This window comes from Salmo salar, chromosome ssa09 (genome assembly GCF_905237065.1).
Source record: "Salmo salar chromosome ssa09, Ssal_v3.1, whole genome shotgun sequence".
In the NCBI taxonomy this organism is placed as follows: Eukaryota; Metazoa; Chordata; class Actinopteri; order Salmoniformes; family Salmonidae; genus Salmo; species Salmo salar.
In genome coordinates this window covers 21565120-21587784 of record NC_059450.1, presented here as the reverse complement: position 1 = coordinate 21587784, position 22665 = coordinate 21565120, and the positions used below count along the sequence as shown (strand labels likewise).

The 22665-nt window shown below is 42.1% G+C and overlaps 2 protein-coding genes across 5 annotated transcripts; one reads left to right on the top strand and one right to left on the bottom strand.

The window, feature by feature from the left end:
• Positions 1-22: 22 nt before the first annotated feature.
• Positions 23-6946, top strand: mlh3 (mutL homolog 3 (E. coli)). 4 transcript variants are annotated; one of them, XM_014210869.2, is made up of 12 exons: positions 74-3078; positions 3260-3361; positions 3478-3557; positions 3723-3827; positions 3939-4023; positions 4112-4180; positions 4355-4463; positions 4651-4810; positions 4925-4948; positions 5099-5177; positions 5274-5422; positions 5850-6946. In XM_014210869.2, the coding sequence occupies exons 1-12, from the start codon at positions 387-389 to the stop codon at positions 5919-5921; spliced, it is 3726 nt and encodes a 1241-aa protein (XP_014066344.2). In that variant the 5' UTR covers positions 74-386; the 3' UTR covers positions 5922-6946. The 4 variants fall into 4 exon arrangements, 3 of the variants coding, with proteins under 3 accessions (XP_014066346.1, XP_014066344.2, XP_014066345.2); XM_014210871.2 differs by lacking the exon at positions 3260-3361 and having other exon boundaries at positions 23-218; positions 5850-5998; XM_014210870.2 differs by lacking the exon at positions 3260-3361 and having other exon boundaries at positions 75-3078; positions 5850-5998.
• LOC106611044 (transmembrane emp24 domain-containing protein 10) lies at positions 6086-22420 on the bottom strand. Its single transcript, XM_014210873.2, has 5 exons — positions 22136-22420; positions 20194-20314; positions 12018-12091; positions 6710-6836; positions 6086-6515 (listed from the first exon to the last, which is right to left on the bottom strand). Exons 1-5 carry the CDS (start codon positions 22310-22312, stop codon positions 6394-6396), a joined length of 621 nt encoding a protein of 206 aa, XP_014066348.1. The 5' UTR covers positions 22313-22420; the 3' UTR covers positions 6086-6393.
• Between the last annotated feature and the right edge of the window lie 245 nt (positions 22421-22665).

Genomic DNA, 22665 nt, shown 5'->3' with positions numbered 1-22665 from the left:
CACACTAAAATATTCAGTCCTCTAGGAACATGGTCTTTCATGCCTTAAGGGGGCAGTGTTTTCTCCTTAAACAAGGTAAGAAACCGGTGTGGAGAAAGCTACCATAGACTTCACAATGTATAAACAGTCGCTGCTGGAATTAACGTGTTTAGTGAAAGTCGAGGACTTCGAGGCTTCCAAACTACTTAAAATCCAGACGGAGACTGCACACGTTGGTCGTATGTATCAATTTAAAACACCCGCACCGGTAACGTTAGCTAAATTGTCGGTTGGAAAGCACTGGTTTGAATCTTGGCTAGCTAACGTTAACAGGATAGCTAGCTAATGTTACACATCAGTGGCTCCTTGTTGCCCTTAGAAATTAACCACGGTCTAACGTTAGAAATATGATTAAGTGTTTGTCAAAAGAAGTTCAAGGTAAGCTTCGGTCTGGAATCGCAATATTTTCATTACAGCAGTGTCTTGAAGAAATGATTCTGAACAGTATTGATGCTAGTGCAACATGCGTGGGTGTGAGGGTGGACATCGAAGCCTTCAAAGTGCAGGTTATAGACAATGGCTCAGGGATGGACATAGAGGATATGAAGTCTGTAGGAAACAGATACTTCACAAGCAAATGCAGTTCTTTAGAGGACCTAGATCATCTCAAATACTATGGATTCAGAGGAGAAGCTATTGCCAGTATTGCTAATCTCGCTATGCTGGTGGAGATATCATCCAGGACCAAAATGTCTGTGAAGACTCATGTAAAAGTCTTCAAGGATGGTAAAGGCTTGGATGTGTTTGAGGCTGAGACTACCCGCCCATCTGCAGGGACGACTGTTGTTATTTGTAACTTCTTCCACAACATGCCAGTGAGGAGAAACAGGATGGATAGCGTGCTGGAGTTTGAACGGATCAGGCAAAGAGTGGAGGCCATTTCACTCATTCACCCCTCTGTCTCTTTCACGCTGAAGAATGACTGCACAGGGACCATGGTGGTACAGCTCTCCAAAGCCCGAAACACTTACTACAGGTTTGTTCAGATCCATGGTTTAGGTAGGGCCCAAAAGCTTGGGGAAATCAGCCACTCCCATGCACAGTTTGAAGTAAGTGGTTATGTAGGACGAGAAGGCCACTACAACAACACCTTACAGTTCCTCTATGTGAATGACAGGCTCCTTCTCAAAACCCGCATCCACAAGCTGCTGAACCTTCTCCTGCGCAAAGTAGGCAGTTCAAGTCGGCAGAATGACATCCCCGGTACACCTCCTGCCATTAGGAGCCCAAAGCAGAGAAGAGGAGCCGAGCTACATGCAATGTATGTCATCAATATCATGTGCCACTACTCTGAGTATGACATATGCCTTGAGCCTGCCAAGACACTGATTGAATTCAAAGACTGGGAAAGTATTCTGTTCTGCATAGAAGAGGCGGTGAAAGCATTCCTGACAAGAGAGAACTTGGTGAGTGAAATCTCCCCAGAGGATATCCAGGACTACATTTGTAAGAATGTGTTTAGTGGCCAAACAGCTAGCACAGACGGAGTTAAGGACTCCATTGGCAAAGGTGTCCAAACACACATGGAGGGTGTTACCCTGGAATGTAATGTTGGAAGGACCCTTGCATCAGAACCTGTTCATCGACGGCACACAGAAGACGCTGACAAGATGAAAAGTGTTTGTCAGACATGTGATGGAGTTGAATCAGAGCAGGGTGACAGAGTAGGAAAACTAAGGGACAAGGAGGTCCTTAAGGGTTTTGAACAAGAGCATAATACCACAAATCCACAATGTCGACCAAGCTCAGTAGATACAGACCAAGGTCTACAGTATGATTCAATTACAGATTCATCAGTTATGGATTCAGAGTCTTACAAGGAAGTTACGAAAGAGAATGAAAGCAATGCACATCTGAAATCTGCTCTTTCTTGTCCTGAGTCATCTCCGCAAAGTCTTATCTTTAAGACAAAGGGAGAAAATCTGAAAATGAGTATAGAAGAAGGAACAGAGATGAAGGATAATGCAAGAGAGCATGTATCCCTCTCAAGATGCACTGTGAGAGCACCATGTTCTCTCACTCAGGGAATCCAGTCAGAGATGGGCTCTATCAAACAGACACTACCTCAACCACAGGACACAGAACTGAATCCAGGTGGACACAGAAAGATCTTTCTATCACATCCATACATTCATAGCAGTTTACCCTCTCAGAAATGTCTCTCCCACCAGAGTAGACAAGAGCTAGCGTTAGAATCTAGAGAGAAACTTGCAACAAAACGAAAATGGTCTATGGCGGAGGGCCCAGGTCATCTTCACGTGTACCACAGAGAAAGTAAGGACTTTCCCACTGGCATCCCTTCAAAGATTTCTACGTTCATGTCATGTCAAAAGCTGGCTTTATATAAAGAGGCTGGATCTCTGGACAGGTTCAGAAGAATATACGGGAAGCTTACCGAATCCAATCCAGTTCCTGTCGACGTTAATAGCAATTATTTAGCAATTGATGCCACAGCTTCCCAGACCGAACACTTGGTTATGAATGCCAAGGCTGTTTTGCCCTATCTTGAAGCGGATCAAGAAAGGGATGTCACAGAGTCACGCCTGGATCTGATGAAAGACCACAAAAGCCCATTAACACTCTCCATGTTCACCAAACACAAATCTCTCTCCGCTCGGAGCAGTGGAATATCTTTGGCTGCCAAACTCTCTCATTTAAAACACCAAAGGACAGAGGTTGCAACCAGGGAATTTGTACATCCTCCAGAGACTACTTCAAATGCGGATATATGTCCCCAGGACACTGTAGAAAACAATGCTATTCTAGACATCAATAATGAAGAACACCACAATAACACTGGCCGGAATCGTGACTTCATCCCGGGCTGCAGTACAAATCCTCTGCCAGATGAAAAGGAAGCGAATAATGTCACAGCATCATGTGATTGGCTGCATCACTATGACGACGCTGTGGGGAAGCTGGTCTACATCAACAAAGTGACAGGACTCAGTAAATATGAAGCACCCTCTGCTGAAGAGACACAAGTGTCTTGCACGTCAGATGTCACCAACATGGCAATCAGTGTCATCTCCAAAAAAGGTAAGAACTTTTATCATGTATTCATCATATCTGTCTAACGCCTACTTTTAAAGTTTAGACCATTATATTGTTTGGATCAAGTTTGACAGTAGTAAGCGATGTATGAAAAGTATATTTAAGGATGTATGTTTGATTATGAGTGTTAGTGTTTACTACCTGGCTTTCCTTCCTTCCCCTGCAGGGATTGAGTACAGGTGTTACCCATTTCAAATGGATCTAGTCTTGCCCTTCCTTCCCAAATCCAAAGCAGGGAGAGTTCTTAGTTCAGGGCCTGACAATAGAGGTACAATGGAGGTTTCTGGCAAAAATGTAGATCAGAATGCTGCAGTAGACTAAGTGTGTGTATTATTAACCTATTTTTTTATATTCTTCTGTAATCTTATTTTTTTCTTTTTATAGGAGATGACATTCAGGACTCTAATTCACTGTCCTCCCTGTACTCTGAGTGGACTAACCCTGTGTTTGCACGACCTCCTATGGTAAGCCAAATTCTCTCGTTTCACTCCAGAATGTACAAATAGACTACCTGCCTCAGTCCAGAAATGAAATACAATTACTTTATTTTCACATGTAGAAATTGTGTGTTGTCTTGACTTCCCTTTAAAGCACATTATTGCTTATTTCAACAACCCATGACTTGCCAGGTTGGTGTGGACATATCAAGTGTGCAAGCTGAAGGACTGGCTGTGAAGATCCATAACATCCTTTTTCCATACCGCTTCTCCAAGGACATGATTCACTCAATGAAGGAAAATATCTCATTACCCTTTGATTCATATGATAGTGTGTTGATACAGTGGGTTTATATCCCACCATGAAGTGATTTCTAACACTAGCTAAATATTTCTCTTACCTTGTAGGTTATTCATCAAGTGGATAAGAAGTTTCTTGCATGTCTTATCAACACACAAGACCAAGATCCTGCGGCATGCAGTGAAACTGATGGTACAGAGAGAGATTTTAAGGTTAAACAGTTTTCCAGTTTTAAGTCATCCATTTTTCTTTCTAAGTGATCACACCTTTTGAATTTCAGGGAACCTTTTAGTGTTAGTGGATCAACACGCTGCGCATGAGAGAGTTCGTCTTGAGAATCTAGTTGCAGGTAAGACCACCCCACCCTGAAGTGGATGCTATGCAGTTACAAAGACAATGCTGAAATACTCTGTAACAACATGTTAATACAGTGTTGTTACTGTAGTAATTACAGCATTACCAAGTAGGAATACAAGCAATTGGTGTAAAGTGTAACCGCCCATTCTGCTATGTAATGATGCAGATTCGTACGAGGATGACCCAGGGGCACCGGGGGAGAGACGGCTATGCTCATCCACTGTAGCCCCACCACTGGAGGTCAGCGTGACAGAGGAGGAGCTGAGGCTGCTCAGGTCAGCGCTTAGCTGCCTCTAAGACAAGCGGTCAGAGGAACTCTGTTGACCATCCAAACGAGATGTAGTGAATGTGCGGTTGGTTTTCCCAGCTGTCTCAACCGCTTAATTAGCAGTAAGGGTCTATAGTGGTGGTGGCACAGCTTCTGCTCTGATGATATGGATTAGGGGGTGTTCCTTTTCACAGGTCCTGCCGGCCATCCTTGAGGGGCCTGGGTCTGGAGTTGCAGTTCTCGCAGATAGGAGATCCCCAGGTCCTGGTGGGGAAGGTGCCAATGTGTTTCACAGAGAAGGAGAGCAATGAACTCCGCCGGGGGAGGCGTTCTATCATCAAGCCCATAGTGGAGGTGAGAATTATACCACCTCTCTTCAGCAAAATGATTGTACCCTGTAATATTTCCTTATTGATTCAATTATCACCTCATTCCTATTCATTTCCACCTCATGCAACTGTCCTCCAGGAGTACCTGCAAGAGCAGATTGAGGTGAGCACTGTGTGTACTCTTCCAAAATCTTTAAAAGGAGAATAGTTTTCCATGCTGTCTTGTTTGAAAGATCAATCAATAGGATGAATATCGACAAATAATTTGTATGGATATGAGTTCATTCCTATTGGTCTGTGTTTTTCATCTCAGTTACTGCGTTCAACTGGCAGAGTGCGAGGGACATTGCCTCTTACGGTACTTAAAGTCCTCGCTTCCCTTGCATGTCATGGTGAGTGTTATTTTTAATTCAGTGGTCATACTGTACTTTGTATACGTTGCTCATTAGTGTCATGGTGAAGTATTATTGGTGTTATGGCCCAAACAGGTGCAATCAAATTCAATGACCCCCTCAGTAAGGAGGAGTGTTGCAGCCTGGTAGGCGCTCTATCTTCATGCCAGCTGCCCTTCCAGTGTGCCCATGGCCGCCCATCCATCGCCCCGCTGGTAGACGTTCTTCACTTGAATGACCAAGAGGTACCACTATAGACATGTACTGATTAAGGATCAGTTTAAAAGGAAAGCTCCACCCCAAAAAATGTGGGTATTTGTTGATATATTCCCAAAATGTTTTACATGTCAGCAATCAAGTTTAAGACACAACTTTTAAAATAGATGGTATGCCATATTTTGAAAGTTAATCTTCAACTTGGTTGCTAACATTTCAGGACTATAATCAAATGAAACATACCAAAATAGTTTAGGTGGAATTTTACTTTTACAAATTAAACAGTTATTGTAAGGCTAGCTAATCTTCCTGGGGTCCAACACATTACAAATCAAGACTTCAAACATGTGACTACAGATATTAACAAAATACAAATGAGTCTTGCTCCACAATCAGAATTTGCTCCATGCCTAGCTTAATTTTACTTGCTAAACAATATTTTCTTGTTTTTCACAGGAACCACCTAGACCAAACCTCAGAAAACTGAGAAGAATGTACAAAGCCTGGGAACTTTATGGAAATGATTAAGTGTGCCAACATTGTCAAATGATACAAGATTCATTTAAAAACAGGATTTCCCTCATTAAATGAGACAATTATTGTAATTGTTGGTCTTTCAATGCCGTATAGTCTTTATAGCTATATGAAAGACACCCAGAGTGAAAGCCTTCTTAATCAAAAACACAACCATGTACCTGACATACTGGGGACACTTTATTTTTGCATAACAATAGCTGAATGTGTGATGGGAGGCTTTGTGCACTCACTAAAAATTGTGTTTATTTTCATACAGTATTGGTAGCAATATTGCATGAGTAAATCTCAAACCAATGTATTTCTAATCAAAACATAGTGCCTGAGATGAGGCTAGTAAAAAACTGAAGTTGACTGAAATAAATTAAAATTGTATAGGGGGTCTACTACCCAACTTATTTTCTCTCACAAATTGCACACCATTTCACCAAACGTCCTCAACATGGTCCCCGCTTCGTAGATGGCTTTACTCAATCAGTTTCTTCGCCTTGAAGAAACGCCGTAGGTAGAAGACCTGCCACGTTGCCAGCCCAATTAGACAGCACATGGAGAAGATACTGAAGTACAAGACACGCATGTTGGTGGATTCTGCAAGGTGAGGGAAAATCTATTTAACCGAGTAACGTGTCAGATTAAATAAACTAAGGTTTTACTCTTTTCACAAGACCAGGCAAAAAAGATTGAAAAACATATAAAAGACAATGAACATTTTCTGGTTGAGTGAAAACATGGACCGCAAATATGTTGCTTTGCACCTTAGTTTTTTCCCCCATAGCACTTACCATTTGTGTCCCTCATTTCCTCTTCACGCTTCTTCATGTAGGCAAAGTCATTCACAATGGACTCCGACAAGTCTTCGAGACGTCTTAGTTCAACTTCTAGGGGCTTCAGCTTCTCAACTTTTGCAATCTGAAAAGATCATAAGAATTAAAGTTGAGCGTACTGTGTCACAAATGGACATGAGTATTCTCTCTTCCACCGAAACATTGCACCATACAGAATAAAGCCCCGATTGACCACTGGTTGTCCTTAGTCACATTTAATGGCGTGAAAATGTTAGTGTATGACACTTGTATTGTGGAGTGGATAAAGATCTGTGTGAGAATGCGTTGAGAGAAAGTTAGTCTTAAGGTGTCTTCACACTTGGTCCCCTTTTGTGCAGTGTGAACACTCCAAATGAACTCAGAACCCTTAAGAGCCCCCGAACTGAACTGAGACCATCTCGAGAGGTGGTCTGGTTTGGTTCGCTTTAAGGCAATGTGAACAGGTTCGCTTGTCATTATTCCCGGACCTCACACTAGCCTACTGCCATAACCCCTCACACTAGCCTACTGCCATAACCCCTCACACTAGCCTACTGCCATAACCCCTCACACTAGCCTACTGCCATAACCCCTCACACTAGCCTACTGCCATAACCCCTCACACTAGCCTACTGCCATAACCCCTCACACTAGCCTACTGCCATAACCCCTCACACTAGCCTACTGCCATAACCCCTCACACTAGCCTACTGCCATAACCCCTCACACTAGACTACTGCCATAACCCCTCACACTAGCCTACTGCCATAACCCCTCACACTAGCCTACTGCCATAACCCCTCACACTAGCCTACTGCCATAACCCCTCACACTAGACTACTGCCATAACCCCTCACACTAGACTACTGTCATAACCCCTCACACTAGACTACTGTCATAACCCCTCACACTAGACTACTGAAACACTGTTTCCCCTCACACTAGACTACTGCCATAACCCCTCACACTAGACTACTGTCATAACCCCTCACACTAGACTACTGCCATAACCCCTCACACTAGACTACTGAAACACTGTTTCCCCTCACACTAGACTACTGAAACACTGTTTCCCCTCACACTAGACTACTGAAACACTGTTTCCCCTCACACTAGACTACTGTCATAACCCCTCACACTAGACTACTGAAACACTGTTTCCCCTCACACTAGACTGTCATAACCCCTCACACTAGCCTACTGTCATAACCCCTCACACTAGACTACTGAAACACTGTTTCCCCTCACACTAGACTACTGCCATAACCCCTCACACTAGACTGTCATAACCCCTCACACTAGACTACTGAAACACTGTTTCCCCTCACACTAGACTACTGTCATAACCCCTCACACTAGACTACTGAAACACTGTTTCCCCTCACACTAGACTACTGCCATAACCCCTCACACTAGACTACTGTCATAACCCCTCACACTAGACTACTGAAACACTGTTTCCCCTCACACTAGACTACTGTCATAACCCCTCACACTAGACTACTGAAACACTGTTTCCCCTCACACTAGACTACTGTCATAACCCCTCACACTAGACTACTGTCATAACCCCTCACACTAGACTACTGAAACACTGTTTCCCCTCACACTAGCCTACTGCCATAACCCCTCACACTAGCCTACTGCCATAACCCCTCACACTAGACTACTGTCATAACCCCTCACACTAGACTACTGTCATAACCCCTCACACTAGACTACTGCCATAACCCCTCACACTAGACTACTGAAACACTGTTTCCCCTCACACTAGCCTACTGCCATAACCCCTCACACTAGCCTACTGCCATAACCCCTCACACTAGACTACTGCCATAACCCCTCACACTAGACTACTGTCATAACCCCTCACACTAGACTACTGTCATAACCCCTCACACTAGACTACTGTCATAACCCCTCACACTAGACTACTGAAACACTGTTTCCCCTCACACTAGACTACTGAAACACTGTTTCCCCTCACACTAGACTACTGAAACACTGTTTCCCCTCACACTAGACTACTGAAACACTGTTTCCCCTCACATTGGTGCCACAAAAGAGATGTTCAGATTCGTGGAGGAAAAAACATGCTGTTTTTGATTAGCAATTGTCAAGGACGCACAGACATTACAAAACATGTGGAGTTTTGTACTGACACGATGTTCAGATTATTTGTTTGCAATACATGATCTATAGGCTAAGAGATTCATAAATTGTTTATTTGAAAGTGGGCCTTGAATAATGTAAGACAACATTCAGCGAATCAATGCTAGCTCTTAAGTGGCATTGATGTACAATTTGCAGTTCTATTTATTCTGTTACCAATAATACATGTTAATATTATCTTCCGATTTATAATTTAACTAAATACAATCTATTAGCGTCAAATGTGAGTAGGTACAGTACCAGTCAGTTTGGACACCTACTCATTCCAGGGTTATTTATTTATTTTTACTATTTTCTACATTCTAGAATAGTGAAACCATCAAATAACATATGGAATTGTGTAGTAATCAAAATATATACTGCTCAAAAAAATAAAGGGAACACTAAAATAACACATCCTAGATCTGAATGAATGAAATAATCTTATTAAATACTTTTTTCTTTACATAGTTGAATGTGCTGACAACAAAATCACACAAAAATAATCAATGGAAATCCAATTTATCAACCCATGGAGATCTGGATTTGGAGTCACACTCAAAATCAAAGTGGAAAACCACACTACAGGCTGATCCAACTTTGATGTAATGTCCTTAAAACAAGTCAAAATGAGGCTCAGTAGTGTGTGTGGCCTCCGCGTGCCTGTATGACCTCCCTACAACGCCTGGGCATGCTCTTGATGAGGTGGCGGATGGGCTCCTGAGGGATCTCCTCCCAGACCTGGACTAAAGCATCCGCCAACTCCTGGACAGTCTGTGGTGCAACGTGGCGTTGGTGGGTGGAGCGAGACATGATGTCCCAGATGTGCTCAATTGGATTCACAACCCCCACCTGTGGACGTCAGGCCCTCATACCACCCACATGGAGTCTGTTTCTGACCGTTTGAGCAGACACATTTGTGGCCTGCTGGAGGTCATTTTGCAGGGCTCTGGCAGTGCTCCTCCTTGCACAAAGGCGGAGGTAGCGGTCCTGCTGCTGGGTTGTTGCCCTCCTACGGCCTCCTCCACGTCTCCTGATGTACTGGCCTGTCTCCTGGTAGCGCCTCCATGCTCTGGACACTATGCTGACAGACACAGCAAACCTTCTTGCCACAGCTCACATTGATGTGCCATCCTGGATGAGCTGCACTACCTGAGCCACTTGTGTGGGTTGTAGACTCCGTCTCATGCTACCACTAGAGTGAAGGCACCGCCAGCATTCAAAAGTGATCAGCCAGGAAGCATAGGAACTGAGAAGTGGTCTGTGGTTACCACCTGCAGAACCACTCCTTTATTGGGGGTGTCTTGCTAATTGCCTATAATTTCCACCTGTTGTCTATTCCATTTGCACAACAGCATGTGAAATGTATTGTCAATCAGTGTTGCTTCCTAAGCTGACAGTTTGATTTCACAGAAGTGTGATTGACTTGGAGTTACATTGTGTTGTTTAAGTGTTACCTTAATTTTTTTGAGCAGTGTATTTTGAGATTCTTCAAAGTAGTCACCTTTTGCCTTGATAGCTTTGCACACTCTTGGCATTCTCAACCAGCTTCACCTGGAATGCTTTTCCAACAGTCTTGAAGGAGTTCCCATATATGCTGAGCACTTGTTGGCTGCTTTTTCTTCACTCTGTGGTCCAACTCATCCCAAACCATCTCAATTGGGTTGGCGTCAGGTGATCCAGCACTCTCCTTCTTGGTCAAATAGCCCTTACACAGCCTGGATGTGTGTTGGGTCATTGTCCTGTTGAAAAACAAATGATAGTCCCACAAAGCGCAAACCAGAGGAGATGGCGTATCGCTGCAGAATGCTGTGCTGTGGTAGCCATGCTGGTTAAGTGTGCCTTGAATTATAAATAAATCACTGACAGTGTCACCAGCAAAGCCCCATCACCGCTATGCTTTACGTTGGGAACCACACATGCGGAGATCATCTGTTCACTTACTCTGCGTCTCACAAAGACACATTAGACAGATTTCCACCGGTCTAATGTCCATTGCTCATGTTTCTTGGCCCAAGCAAATCTCTTCTTACTGGTGTCCTTTAGTAGGGATTTCTTTGCAGCAATTTGACCATGAAGGCCTAATTCACGCAGTCTCCTCTGAACAGTTGATGTTGTGTCTGTTACATGAACTCTGAAGTTTTTATTTGGGCTGCAATTTCTGAGGCTGGTAACTCTACTGAACTTATCCTCTGCAGCAGAGGTATCTCTGGGTCTTCCTTTCCTGTGGCGGTCCTCATGATACAGTTTCATCATAGCACTTGATGGTTTTGCAACTGCACTTTTTCAGAATTGACTGACCTTCATGTCTTAAAGTAATGGACTGTCGTTTCTCTTTGCTTGTTTGAGCTGCTCTTGCCATAATATGGACTTGGTATTTTACCAAATAGGGCCATCTTCTGTATAATACCCCACTCTTGTCACAACACAACTGATTGGCTCAAATGCATTAAGGTAAGAAATTCCACAATTCACTTATAAAAAAGCACAGCTGTTATTGCATTCCAGGTGACTACCTCATGAAGCTGGTTAAGAGTGTGCAAAGCTGTCAAGGCAAAGGGTAGCTACTTTGTAGACTCAATACATTTTGATTTGTTTAACACTTTTTTGGCTACTGTACGATTCCTTTTGTTATTTCATAGTTTTGATGGCTTCACTATTATTCTAGAATGTAGAAAATAGTAAAAATAAATAATCCTGGAATGAGTAGGTGTGTCCAAACTTGAGACTGGTACTGTATATCTAGCTGTCCAATAACACGTTCTGATGGAATGGCTTATACTGCAGTTTGGATTTTTACAAAGTGCATTTGAGTAAATGTTCAAAGGTCTTGGTTCCTTAACATAGCAATGTGAATGCAAAGAGAACTCGGACCACAAAATAGAATAGGTGAAGTAAACTGGCAAAAGAGTTGAGTCCTCATTCAAAGGCAAGGGCAGTGTGAATACAAAGAACAGTTCTTTGGCTTTTTTTTTACTGCAGTGTTCATTTTAGAGGACTGAGATTTTAAAGAGGACTGTGAAAGGAACCTTAACCATCATTGACATTATACATATTTTTTTCATGTTGACTCATGGCCACACCAAATCTGATCCAGATGCACTTGGAGAAAGGCTGATGGGCAGTTGGTACTTACCTCTTCGTAATTCTTTGCCTCCACACCATGCCTCATGTCTAAATTGACCAGCTGGTCTGTGACCCCCCCAGTACCTAGACCCCAGAATGAAAAGACTTATTGTACAGAGGCCAAACATTCCAGGAAATGACTATTCCCTGCTTCCAAATCCTGCCCAGTCTGCTTTGGCTTAATCATATATGCTCTCAACCCTTGAAGCAAGACGTGACATTAAAATAAGACTACTACACATTTGGCTCGCATGCTACGGGATGGATGAGAGGAATCATGACATTTACAAAAGATTCTTAGAATATTCAAATATATTTGTCTCCACTATTTCGCGCTGTGGCACGAAAGATGTGTAGTGGCCTAGGCCTATCTGTGTGTGCAGATGGAGCGAGTGACAGTCAATGAGCCTAGCTGGCTGTGCGTCTTGTGACTGGTTGTAAATCATCATGAGCTGCAGAGCAACTCTGCTGTCCTCAGCAGGGGCGTAGGCCTGGGTGGGCGCAATCAGATTGAGCACTTGTTCCAAACTGGACATTGTCTTTTTACCTTAGCACAGTAGCCTACTTGCAAGAGCGCACTGGAATTGAGTACCATCATCACCTTAAATGGTCTACTGCTGGAGTTGCTGCACCTCCTATACAATATTAGCGACAAAAGAAATATAGGAGTTCTTGCAGCCAAATATAAAATGATACCGGGACCCAAAATGAGTACCAGCACCCATTTCAGTCAAGCACTGGCCTGAACACGCATACACAATCAGATGGAATTCATAGCAAGCAGTAGGGAGGGGTTGGGAAAACTAAAGGGATATATTGATATAATACATTATTTGGCAGATGCCTTTCAGGACACTCAAGGACGTTATACATAAAATCGAGTGCTGTACATAAAATCAATTGTATTTAGGCCTATGTAATGAATTATGCTTGATTATTTACTGGGGGAAGAAAAAAAAAATGAATTGTTAATTATATTCAATTCAGTTCATCAATTTCTAAACAATGGGCAGGTTCTGGCACATCACTTAGCACTGATACCGTGTGTAGGCTACCCACGGTTAGCTAGCTTAGACAAGTAAAATGGCCAAACTAAGCTCACAGTAAAAAAATGATTGAAGAGACCATGTATAGAAGGGGATATTGGAGCATTTGCCAAGTTATTTGATATCAGTGATTTCCCCATGAAGGGCCTCCAGTCCCCCTACTGATTGCATTGATCTAAATCGAGGGACTTACTTTCAGTAGTCGGAGACAATGATCAGCACTACAAAGCTGTTATTCAACACTCCGACTCGCACTCTACCTCCCTCCGCTGACACATCACCATCAGTCCAGTGAAATAAACGTGTTATTTAAATTTCTGCTCTGATGTGCCTCGCAAGTAATAGGCTACAACAACTGACCTCTGACCAGACTCGCTTGAGACTGTAGTTTTTAAATATAAGGGACCCCCGCAGTTTGGGAACCTAGACTATTGATAATTTAATTGATCACACAATACATTGTATGTGCACTTGATCTCCCGCGCCCAGCAGATAATTGCATTTCGACTCAAGCGATCGACAAAGAAAAGATTGGTGACCACTATTCTAGGCCATCGATGCCTATTGTGATTATTACTGTTATAACATGGCATTTTGTTCTAGTCTCTTAATTATAAGCCTACAGTTTGTAGGTCTGTGAGTCACATGTTAATTGAATTTACATAGGCCTACAAGATTAGTGCAGTCATGTTAATAAGGTATCTTATATTCAATAAATTTGTAAAAAATGTCAACCTGTTTTCACGTTGTCATTATGGTGTATTGTGTGTAGATTGAGGGAAAAATAAATGTAATCCATTTTAAAATAAGGCTAACATGAGATGGTTTGTTGTTTGCGATCAATTACAGAAAGGTATTAAGATAAGCTTTTATGATGAGTGCCCAAATTGTGTACCAGAATTTTTTGGGCAGGCCCTGCCATCAACAGATTTCTGCCTACGCCACTGGTCCTCAGAACTGGATAATTATAAACTGATTAAAATGTTTTGCCTCATCCTTCTCTCTCAGGCTACTACAGCTGAAGTCGGAAGTTTACATAAACCAGTTCATGACTCCAACCTAAGTGTTTCAACCACTCCACAAATTTCTTGTTAACAAACTATAGTTTTGGCAAGTCAGTTGACATCTACTTTGTGCATGACAAGTAATTTTTCCAACAATTGTTTACAGACAGATTATTTCACTTATAATTCACTGTATCACAATTCCAGTGGATCAGAAGTTTACATACACTAAGTTGACTGTGCCTTTAAACAGCTAGGAAAATTCCAGAAAATTATGTAATAGCTTTAGAAGCTTCTGATAAGCTAATTGACATCATTTGAGTCAATTGGAGGTGTACCTGTGGATGTATTTCAAGGCCTACCTTCAAACTCAGTGCCTCTTTGCTTGACATTATGGGAAAATCAAAAGAAATCAGCCAAGAACCCCAAAAACAATTGTAGACCTCCACAAGTCTGGTTCATGGGAGCAATTTCCAAATGCCTTTAGGTACCACGTTCATCTGTACAAACAATAGTACGCAAGTATAAACACCATGGGACCACGCAGCCGTCATACCGCTCAGGAAGGAGATGCGTTCTGTCTCCTAGAGATGAACGTACTTGGTGCGAAAAGTGCAAATCAATCCCAGAACAGCAAAGGACCTTGTGAAGTTGCTGGAGAAAACAGGTACAAAAGTATCTATATCCACAGTAAAACGAGTCCTATATCGACATAACCAGAAAGGCCGCTCAGCAAGGAAGAAGCCACTGCTCCAAAACCACCATGAAAAAGCCAGATTACGGTTTGCAACTGCACATGGGGACAAAGATCGTACTTTTTGGAGAAATGTCCTCTGGTCTGATGAAACAAAAATATAACTGTTTGTCCATAATGACCATCGTTATGTTGAGGAAAAAGGGGGACGCTTGCAAGCCGAAGAACACCATCCCAACCGTGAAGCATGGCGGTGGCAACATCATGTGTGGGGGTGCTTTGCTGCAGGAGGGACTTGTGTACTTCACAAAATAGATGGCATCATGAGGCAGGAATATTATGTGGATATATTGAAGCAACATCTCAAGACATCAGTCAGGAAGTTAAAGCTTGGTCGCAAATAGGTCTTCCAAATGGACAATGACCCCAAGTATACTTCCAAAGTTGTGGCAAAATGGCTTAAGGACAACAAAGTCAGGGTATTGGAGTGGCCATCACAAAGCCCTGACCTCAAACCTATAGACAATTTGTGGGCAGAACTGAAAAAACGTGTGCGAGCAAGGAGGCCTACAAACCCGACTCAGTTACACCTGCTCTGTCAGGAGGAATGGGACAAAATTCACCCAACTTATTGTGGGAAGCTTGTGGAAGGCTACCTGAAACGTTTGACCCAAGTTACAGTTTAAAGGCAATGCTACCAAATACTAATTGAGTGTATGTAAACTTCTGACCCACTGGGAATGTGATGAAAGAAATAAAAGCTGAAATAAATTACTGATATTATTCTGACATTTCACATTAAAATAAAGTGGTGATCCTAACTGACCTAAGACAGGGAATTTTTACTTGGATTAAATGTCAGGAATTGTGAAAAACTGAGTTTAAATGTATTTGGCTAAGGTGTATGTATACTTCCGACTTCAACTGTATATGCATTGTAGGTAGGTTGCACAATGCTAGAATAATATGGAAATAGGTCAAGGCCAACTACACAATTTCTTTCATAAGCTTTCCTCAGCTCAATCTATTTTTCCATCTTTGTATTGATTGCTCAATTTCACTTCTTGTGGCCTAAAATATTTCTCATTAACAATACATCTGAATGAGAATAGCATAGATTCCGACTTTCATAATTATTCCAATTTAAAAAACAATTTATTGGAGTAGTTTGAAAAATACACTTCATAACTTTAATTTGTCTTAATACTTATGATATTTCAGTTAGTAGGATTAATGTTTGGTTCGCAACGTCAAGAAGGGATTTTTTTCCCCCCGGTCTCGCATGCATCATTCCTGTCTTGCAATGCTTTGCTCAACTAAGGTTTGTTGAAATTTCTCATTAGATCTTGCTATTGTTTTGCAAAGAAAAAGCCATATTTCAGACTCTTTTTTTGCCAGTCTGAGATATTTGGCCAGCATCCCGGAGTAGCCTCTTCACTGTTGACGTTGAGACTGGTGTTTGCGGGTATTATTTAATGAAGTTGCCAGTTGAGGACTTGTGATGAATCAGTTTCTCAAACTACACACTAATGAACTTGTCCTCTTGCTCAGTTGTGCACCGGGGCCTCCCACTCTTTCTATTCTGGTTAGAGCCAGTTTGTGCTGTTCTGTGAAGGGAGTAGGTCACTGCATTGTACGAGATCTTAAGTTTCTTGGCAATTTCTCACATGGAATAGCCTTAATTTCTCATAACAGGAATAGACTGACGAGTTTCCATTTTGAGCCTGTAATCGAACCCACAAATGCTGACGCTCCAGATACTCAACTCGTCTAAAGAAAGCCAGTTTTATTGCTTCTTTAAAATCAGAACAACAGTTTTCAGCTGTGCTAACAATTGCAAAAGGGTTTTATAATGATCAATTACCCTTTGAAATTATAAACTTGGATTAGCTAACACAATGTGCCATTGGAATACAGGAGTGATGGTTGCTGATAATGGGCCTCTGTACGCCCATGTAGATATTCCATTCAAAATCAGCCGTTTACAGCTACAATAGTCATGAACAACAACGTCTACGCTGTATTTCTGATCAATTTGATATTTTAAATGGACAGAAAATTAGCTTTTCTTTCAAAAACAAGGACATTTCTAAGTGACCCCAAACTTTTGAACAGTAGTGTGTGTATATATATATATATATATATATATATATATATATATATATATATATATATATATATATATATATATATATATATATATATATATACACATACGTACGTATGTATGTATGTATATATATACATACATACATACATACATACATACATACAGTGGGGCAAAAAAGTATTTAGTCAGCCACCAATTGTGCAAGTTCTCCCACTTAAAAAGATGAGAGAGGCCTGTAATTTTCATCATAGGTACACGTCAACTATGACAGACAAAATGAGAAAAGAAAATCCAGAAAATCACATTGTAGGATTTTTAATGAATTTATTTTCAAATTATGGTGGAAAATAAGTATTTGGTCAATAACAAAAGTTTCTCAATACTTTGTTATATAGCCTTTGTTGGCAATGACACAGGTCAAACGTTTTCTGTAAGTCTTCACAAGGTTTTCACACACTGTTGCTGGTATTTTGGCCCATTCCTCCATGCAGATCTCCTCTAGAGCAGTGATGTTTTGGGGCTGTCGCTGGGCAACACGGACTTTCAACTCCCTCCAAAGATTTTCTATGGGGTTGAGATCTGGAGACTGGCTAGGCCACTCCAGGACCTTGAAATGCTTCTTACGAAGCCACTCCTTCGTTGCCCGGGCCGTGTGTTTGGGATCATTGTCATGCTGAAAGACCCAGCCACGTTTCATCTTCAATGCCCTTGTTGATGGAAGGAGGTTTTCACTCAAAATCTCACGATACATGGCCCCATTCATTCTTTCCTTTACACGGATCAGTCGTCCTGGTCCCTTTGCAGAAAAACAGCCCCAAAGCATGATGTTTCCACCCCCATTCTTCACAGTAGGTATGGTGTTCTTTGGATGCAACTCAGCATTCTTTGTCCTCCAAACACGACGAGTTGAGTTTTTACCAAAAAGTTATATTTTTGTTTAATCTGACCATATGACATTCTCCCAATCCTCTTCTGGATCATCCAAATGCTCTCTAGCAAACTTCAGACGGACCTAGACATGTACTGGCTTAAGCAGGGGGACACGTCTGGCACTGCAGGATTTGAGTCCCTGGCGGCGTAGTGTGTTACTGATGGTAGGCTTTGTTACTTTGGTCCCAGCTCTCTGCAGGTCATTCACTAGGTCCCCCCGTGTGGTTCTGGGATTTTTGCTCACCGTTCTTGTGATCATTTTGACCCCACGGGGTGAGATCTTACGTGGAGCCTCAGATCGAGGGGAGATTATCAGTGGTCTTGTATGTCTTCCATTTCCTAATAATTGCTCCCACAGTTGATTTCTTCAAACCAAGCTGCTTACCTATTGCAGATTCAGTCTTCCCAGCCTGGTGCAGGGCTACAATTTTGTTTCTGGTGTCCTTTGACAGCTCTTTGGTCTTGGCCATAGTGGAGTTTGGAGGGTGGCTGTTTGAGGTTGTGGACAGGTGTCTTTTATACTGATAACAAGTTCAAACAGGTGCCATTAATACAGGTAACGAGTGGAGGACAGAGGAGCCTCTTAAAAAATAAGTTACAGGTCTGTGAGAGCCAGAAATCTTGCTTGTTTGTAGGTGACTAAATACTTATTTTCCACCATAATTTGCAAATAAATTCATTAAAAATCCTACAATGTGATTTTCTGGATTTTCTTTTCTCATTTTGTCTGTCATAGTTGACGTGTACCTATGATGAAAATTACAGGCCTCTCTCATATTTTTAAGTGGGAGAACTTGCACAATTGGTGGCTGACTAAATACTTTTTTGCCCCACTGTACATACACACACACACACACACACACACACACACACACACACACACACACACACACACATATATATATAAAAATGACTGGATATTTTGCGCTGCTTTGGTCAGACTCTTAGCTCTGTTCTCTTTGTGTAAATAACATTTATTGAAATAGGCAATTTACTCAATGGCAATTTACTCAATGTCAACAACGTACTGCTGTGCGCTGCCTGATCCAATTCTGATCTGAGTAATTGTTTGATAGTGATTTTTTTACTTGTCAAGTCAGACAACTGAAATCTACAATGAAAAAAATATATAAAACAACATGTAAAGTGAAAGTCCCATGTTTCATGACCTGAAATAAAAGATTGCAGAAATGTTCCATACGCAAAACGCTTTTCTCTCAAATTACGCACACATTTGTTTACATCCCTGTTAGTGAGCACTTCTCATTTGCCAACTTAATCCATCCACCTGACAGGTGTGGCATATCAAGAATCTGATTAAACAGCACAACCATTACACAGGGGCACCTTGTGCTAGTGACAATAAAAGGCCACTCTAAAATGTGCAGTTTCGTCACACAACGCCACAGATGTCTCAAGTTTAGGGAGTATGCAATTGGCATGCTGACTGCAGGAATGACCACAAGAGCTGTTGCCAGAGAATTTCATGTTAATTTCTCTGCCATAAACTGCCTCCAACGTCGTTTTAGAGAATTTGGAAGTAAGTTGAACTGGCCTCACAAACGCAGACCATGTGTATAGCGTTGTGTGGGCGAGCAGTTCACTGATGTCAATGTTGTGAACAGAGTTCCCCATGGTGGGGTTATTGTATAGGCAGGCATAAGCTATGGATAACGAACACACTTGCATTTTATAAATGGCAATTTGAATGCACAGAGATACCGTGACAAAATCCTGAGGCCGATTGTCATGCCATTCATCCGCCGCCATCACCTCATGTTTCAGCATGATAATGCACAGCCCCATGTCACAAGGATCTGTACACAATTCATGGAAGCTGAATGTCCCAGTTCTTCCATGGCCTGCATACTCAGACATATGTCACCCATTGACCATGTTTGGGATGCCCTGGATCGGCAGCGTGTTCCAGTTCCCACTAATATCCAGCAACTTCGCACAGCCATTGAAGACGGGTAGGACAACATGCCACAGGCCACAATCAACAGCCTGATCAACGCTATGCGAAGGAAATGTGTTGCGCTGCAGGAGGCAAATGGTGGTAACACCAGATACTGACTGGTTTTCTGATCCACGCCCCTACTTTAAAAAAAAAAGTTATCTGTATTCCCAGTCGTGAAATCCATAGATTAGGGCCTAATGAATTTATTTCAATTGACTGACTTCCTTATGAACTGTAACTCAGTAAAATCTTTGAAATTGTTGCGTGTTGCGCTCATGTTTTTATTCAGTATATATTCTGGGTTGTCTGCCTTTTTTATTTTTTTTTACTTGCCCCGTACAAAGCGGAAAAGCCTTAAGGTCGAACCCTGCTGGCTTTACACTTAAACGATCCACGCCCATTGCTATGTTAGAATATATCTGTGACATGGTTAAACACTCACCTAGGGGGGATTTGCTTTCGAAGCAAACCTCAAACATATCATAATCCTCTGTTGTAAAGGCAAACTTCCCCTTTGAAGCATCCTCCTTGGAGTACAAGATGTGACCTGATGAATCTGTAATCTGAAATGGAAAATAATTAAAACACACTGTTGGTACTTTTTTGACCCAGATACACTAGACATGCATGAATCAAAATAAACTAGCTAGCTACTTGTTAATTTTTATACCATACACTACATGACCAAAAGTATGTGGACACCTGCTCGTCGAACATCTCATTCCAAAATCACGGGCATTAATGCTGCTATAATAGCCTCCCCTCTTCTGGGAAGGCTTTCCACTTGATGTTGGAACATTTCTGCGGGGACTTGCGTCCATTCAGCCACAAGAGCATTACTGAGGTCGGGCACAGATGTTGGACGATTAGGCCTGGCTCGCAGTCGGCGTTCCAATTCATCCCAAAAGTGTTTGATGGGGTTGAGGTCAGGGCTCTGTGCAGGCCTGTCAGTTCTTCCACACTGATCTCGAACCAAACCATTTCTGTATGGACCTTGCTTTGTACACGGGGGCATTGTCATGCCGCAACAGGAAAGGGGCATTCCCCAAACTGTTGCCACAAAGTTGGAAGCACAGAATCATCTAGAATGTCATTGTATGCTGTAGCGTTAATAATTTCCCTTCACTGGAACTAAGGGGCCTAGCACGAACCATGAAAAACAGCCCCAGACCATTATTCCTCCTCCTCCACTAAACTTTACAGTTGGCACGAAGCAGTCGTTCTCCTGGCATCCGCCGAACCCAGATTTGTCCGTCGGACTGCCAGATGGTGAAGTGTGATTCATCACTCCAGAGAACACGTTTCCACTGCTCCAGAGTCCAATGGTGGCGAGCTTTACACCACTCCAGGTAGCCTAGTGGTTAGAGCGTAGGGCTAGTAACCGAAAGGTTGCTGGATCGAATCCCCGAGCTGACAAGGTCAAATCTGCCATTCTGCCCCTGAACAAGGCAGTTGGCCTACTGGGGAACAGTGGGTTGTCATTGTAATTAAGAATTTGTTCTTAACTGACTTGCCTAGTTAAATAAAGATTAAATAAAAACTAGGCAAGTCAGTTAAGAACAAATTCTTATTTTTACCTTGTCAGCTCTGGGATTCGATCTTGCAACCTTTCGGGATAATAGTCCAACGCTCTAACCACTAGGTTACCTGCCGTTAAATAAAGAGTAACAACAAGTCTTGTGTGCAGCTGCTCAACCGACAGCTCTTGTTCTGTTTGAGAGTTTGGAACTCAGTAGTGAGTGTTGCAACCGAGGACAGATTTTTACACACTTCAGCACTTGGTGGTCCTGTGAGCCCTACCACTTCGTGGCTGAGCCATTGTTGCTTCTAGGCATTTCCACTTCACAATAACAGCACTTAGTTGATCGGGGCAGCTCTACTGACTTGTTGGAACGGCGACATCCTATGATGGTGCCACGTTGAAAGTCACTGAGCTCTTCAGTAAGGCCATTATACTGCCAATGTTTGTCTATGGAGATTGCATGGCTATGTGCTCGATGTTATACACCTGTCCGCTCGTAGCTACATGATTATTACTATACTTTCATTGATATTGATGGCTATTCAAATCTTTTGCCGTACTCTGTTTTACCAAAATGACCGCATTTTATTTAGCTAGCTACATTAGCCAGCTGTACTGTACATGTTCGATAGTCCATACATCTTATAGGTTAGCTAGATGACTTTAGCTATCGGTCAGGTGGCCAGCTAATGCAAACAAACCTGCAGAGACCATTTTTTATATTGGCATTGATTGTATTGATAGTAACTAAGTGATGCACATATTCGAGGCTTCCATGTCAAATAGTAACGCTAACACCAACTTGATTCCAAGGATTTGATACAGTCTAGCTCACTAGTTCAGACCTAGCTAGCTATGTTACCTTGAGATTGGTTTTCGCATTTGGTTGTTCGCTAACTTCGTATTCGCCTGTGACCAGCACGTCTTTGTGGATCTCTTCCCGCAAACATTTTCTAAGATTTACCGGTAGATAGAACGTAATAGAAAAGGTAAAATCAAAAAGAACAGGAAAAGTAAGTAATAGAAAAAATCTAGACATACTGTTGCTGGCTGTGCGCTACAGTCAGTCGCCACCAAGCTATCTCGATGATAAAAATATAGACGCTGCTCAGTTCCGGGTTAAGTCACGTGATCGCTTCGCTTCGCTTCGCTTCGCAGTACTTTTTTGCAAGTGCAACGCGCGCGGGGTCTTAATGATAAAAAAAAAAAGATCACCATACAGTTTGTACTTTGTATCCGTTTTATTTTCAGCGACATGTATTGCATCGTTTTCTTTTCGTAATAATAAATACTAAATACGTAAATGCAAATACAAATAATGTTCGTCAATGGTTACTGGTAGATCGAGCCGTAGGGTTTTTGTTTAAAAAAATAATTTGAAGAAAAAATGTG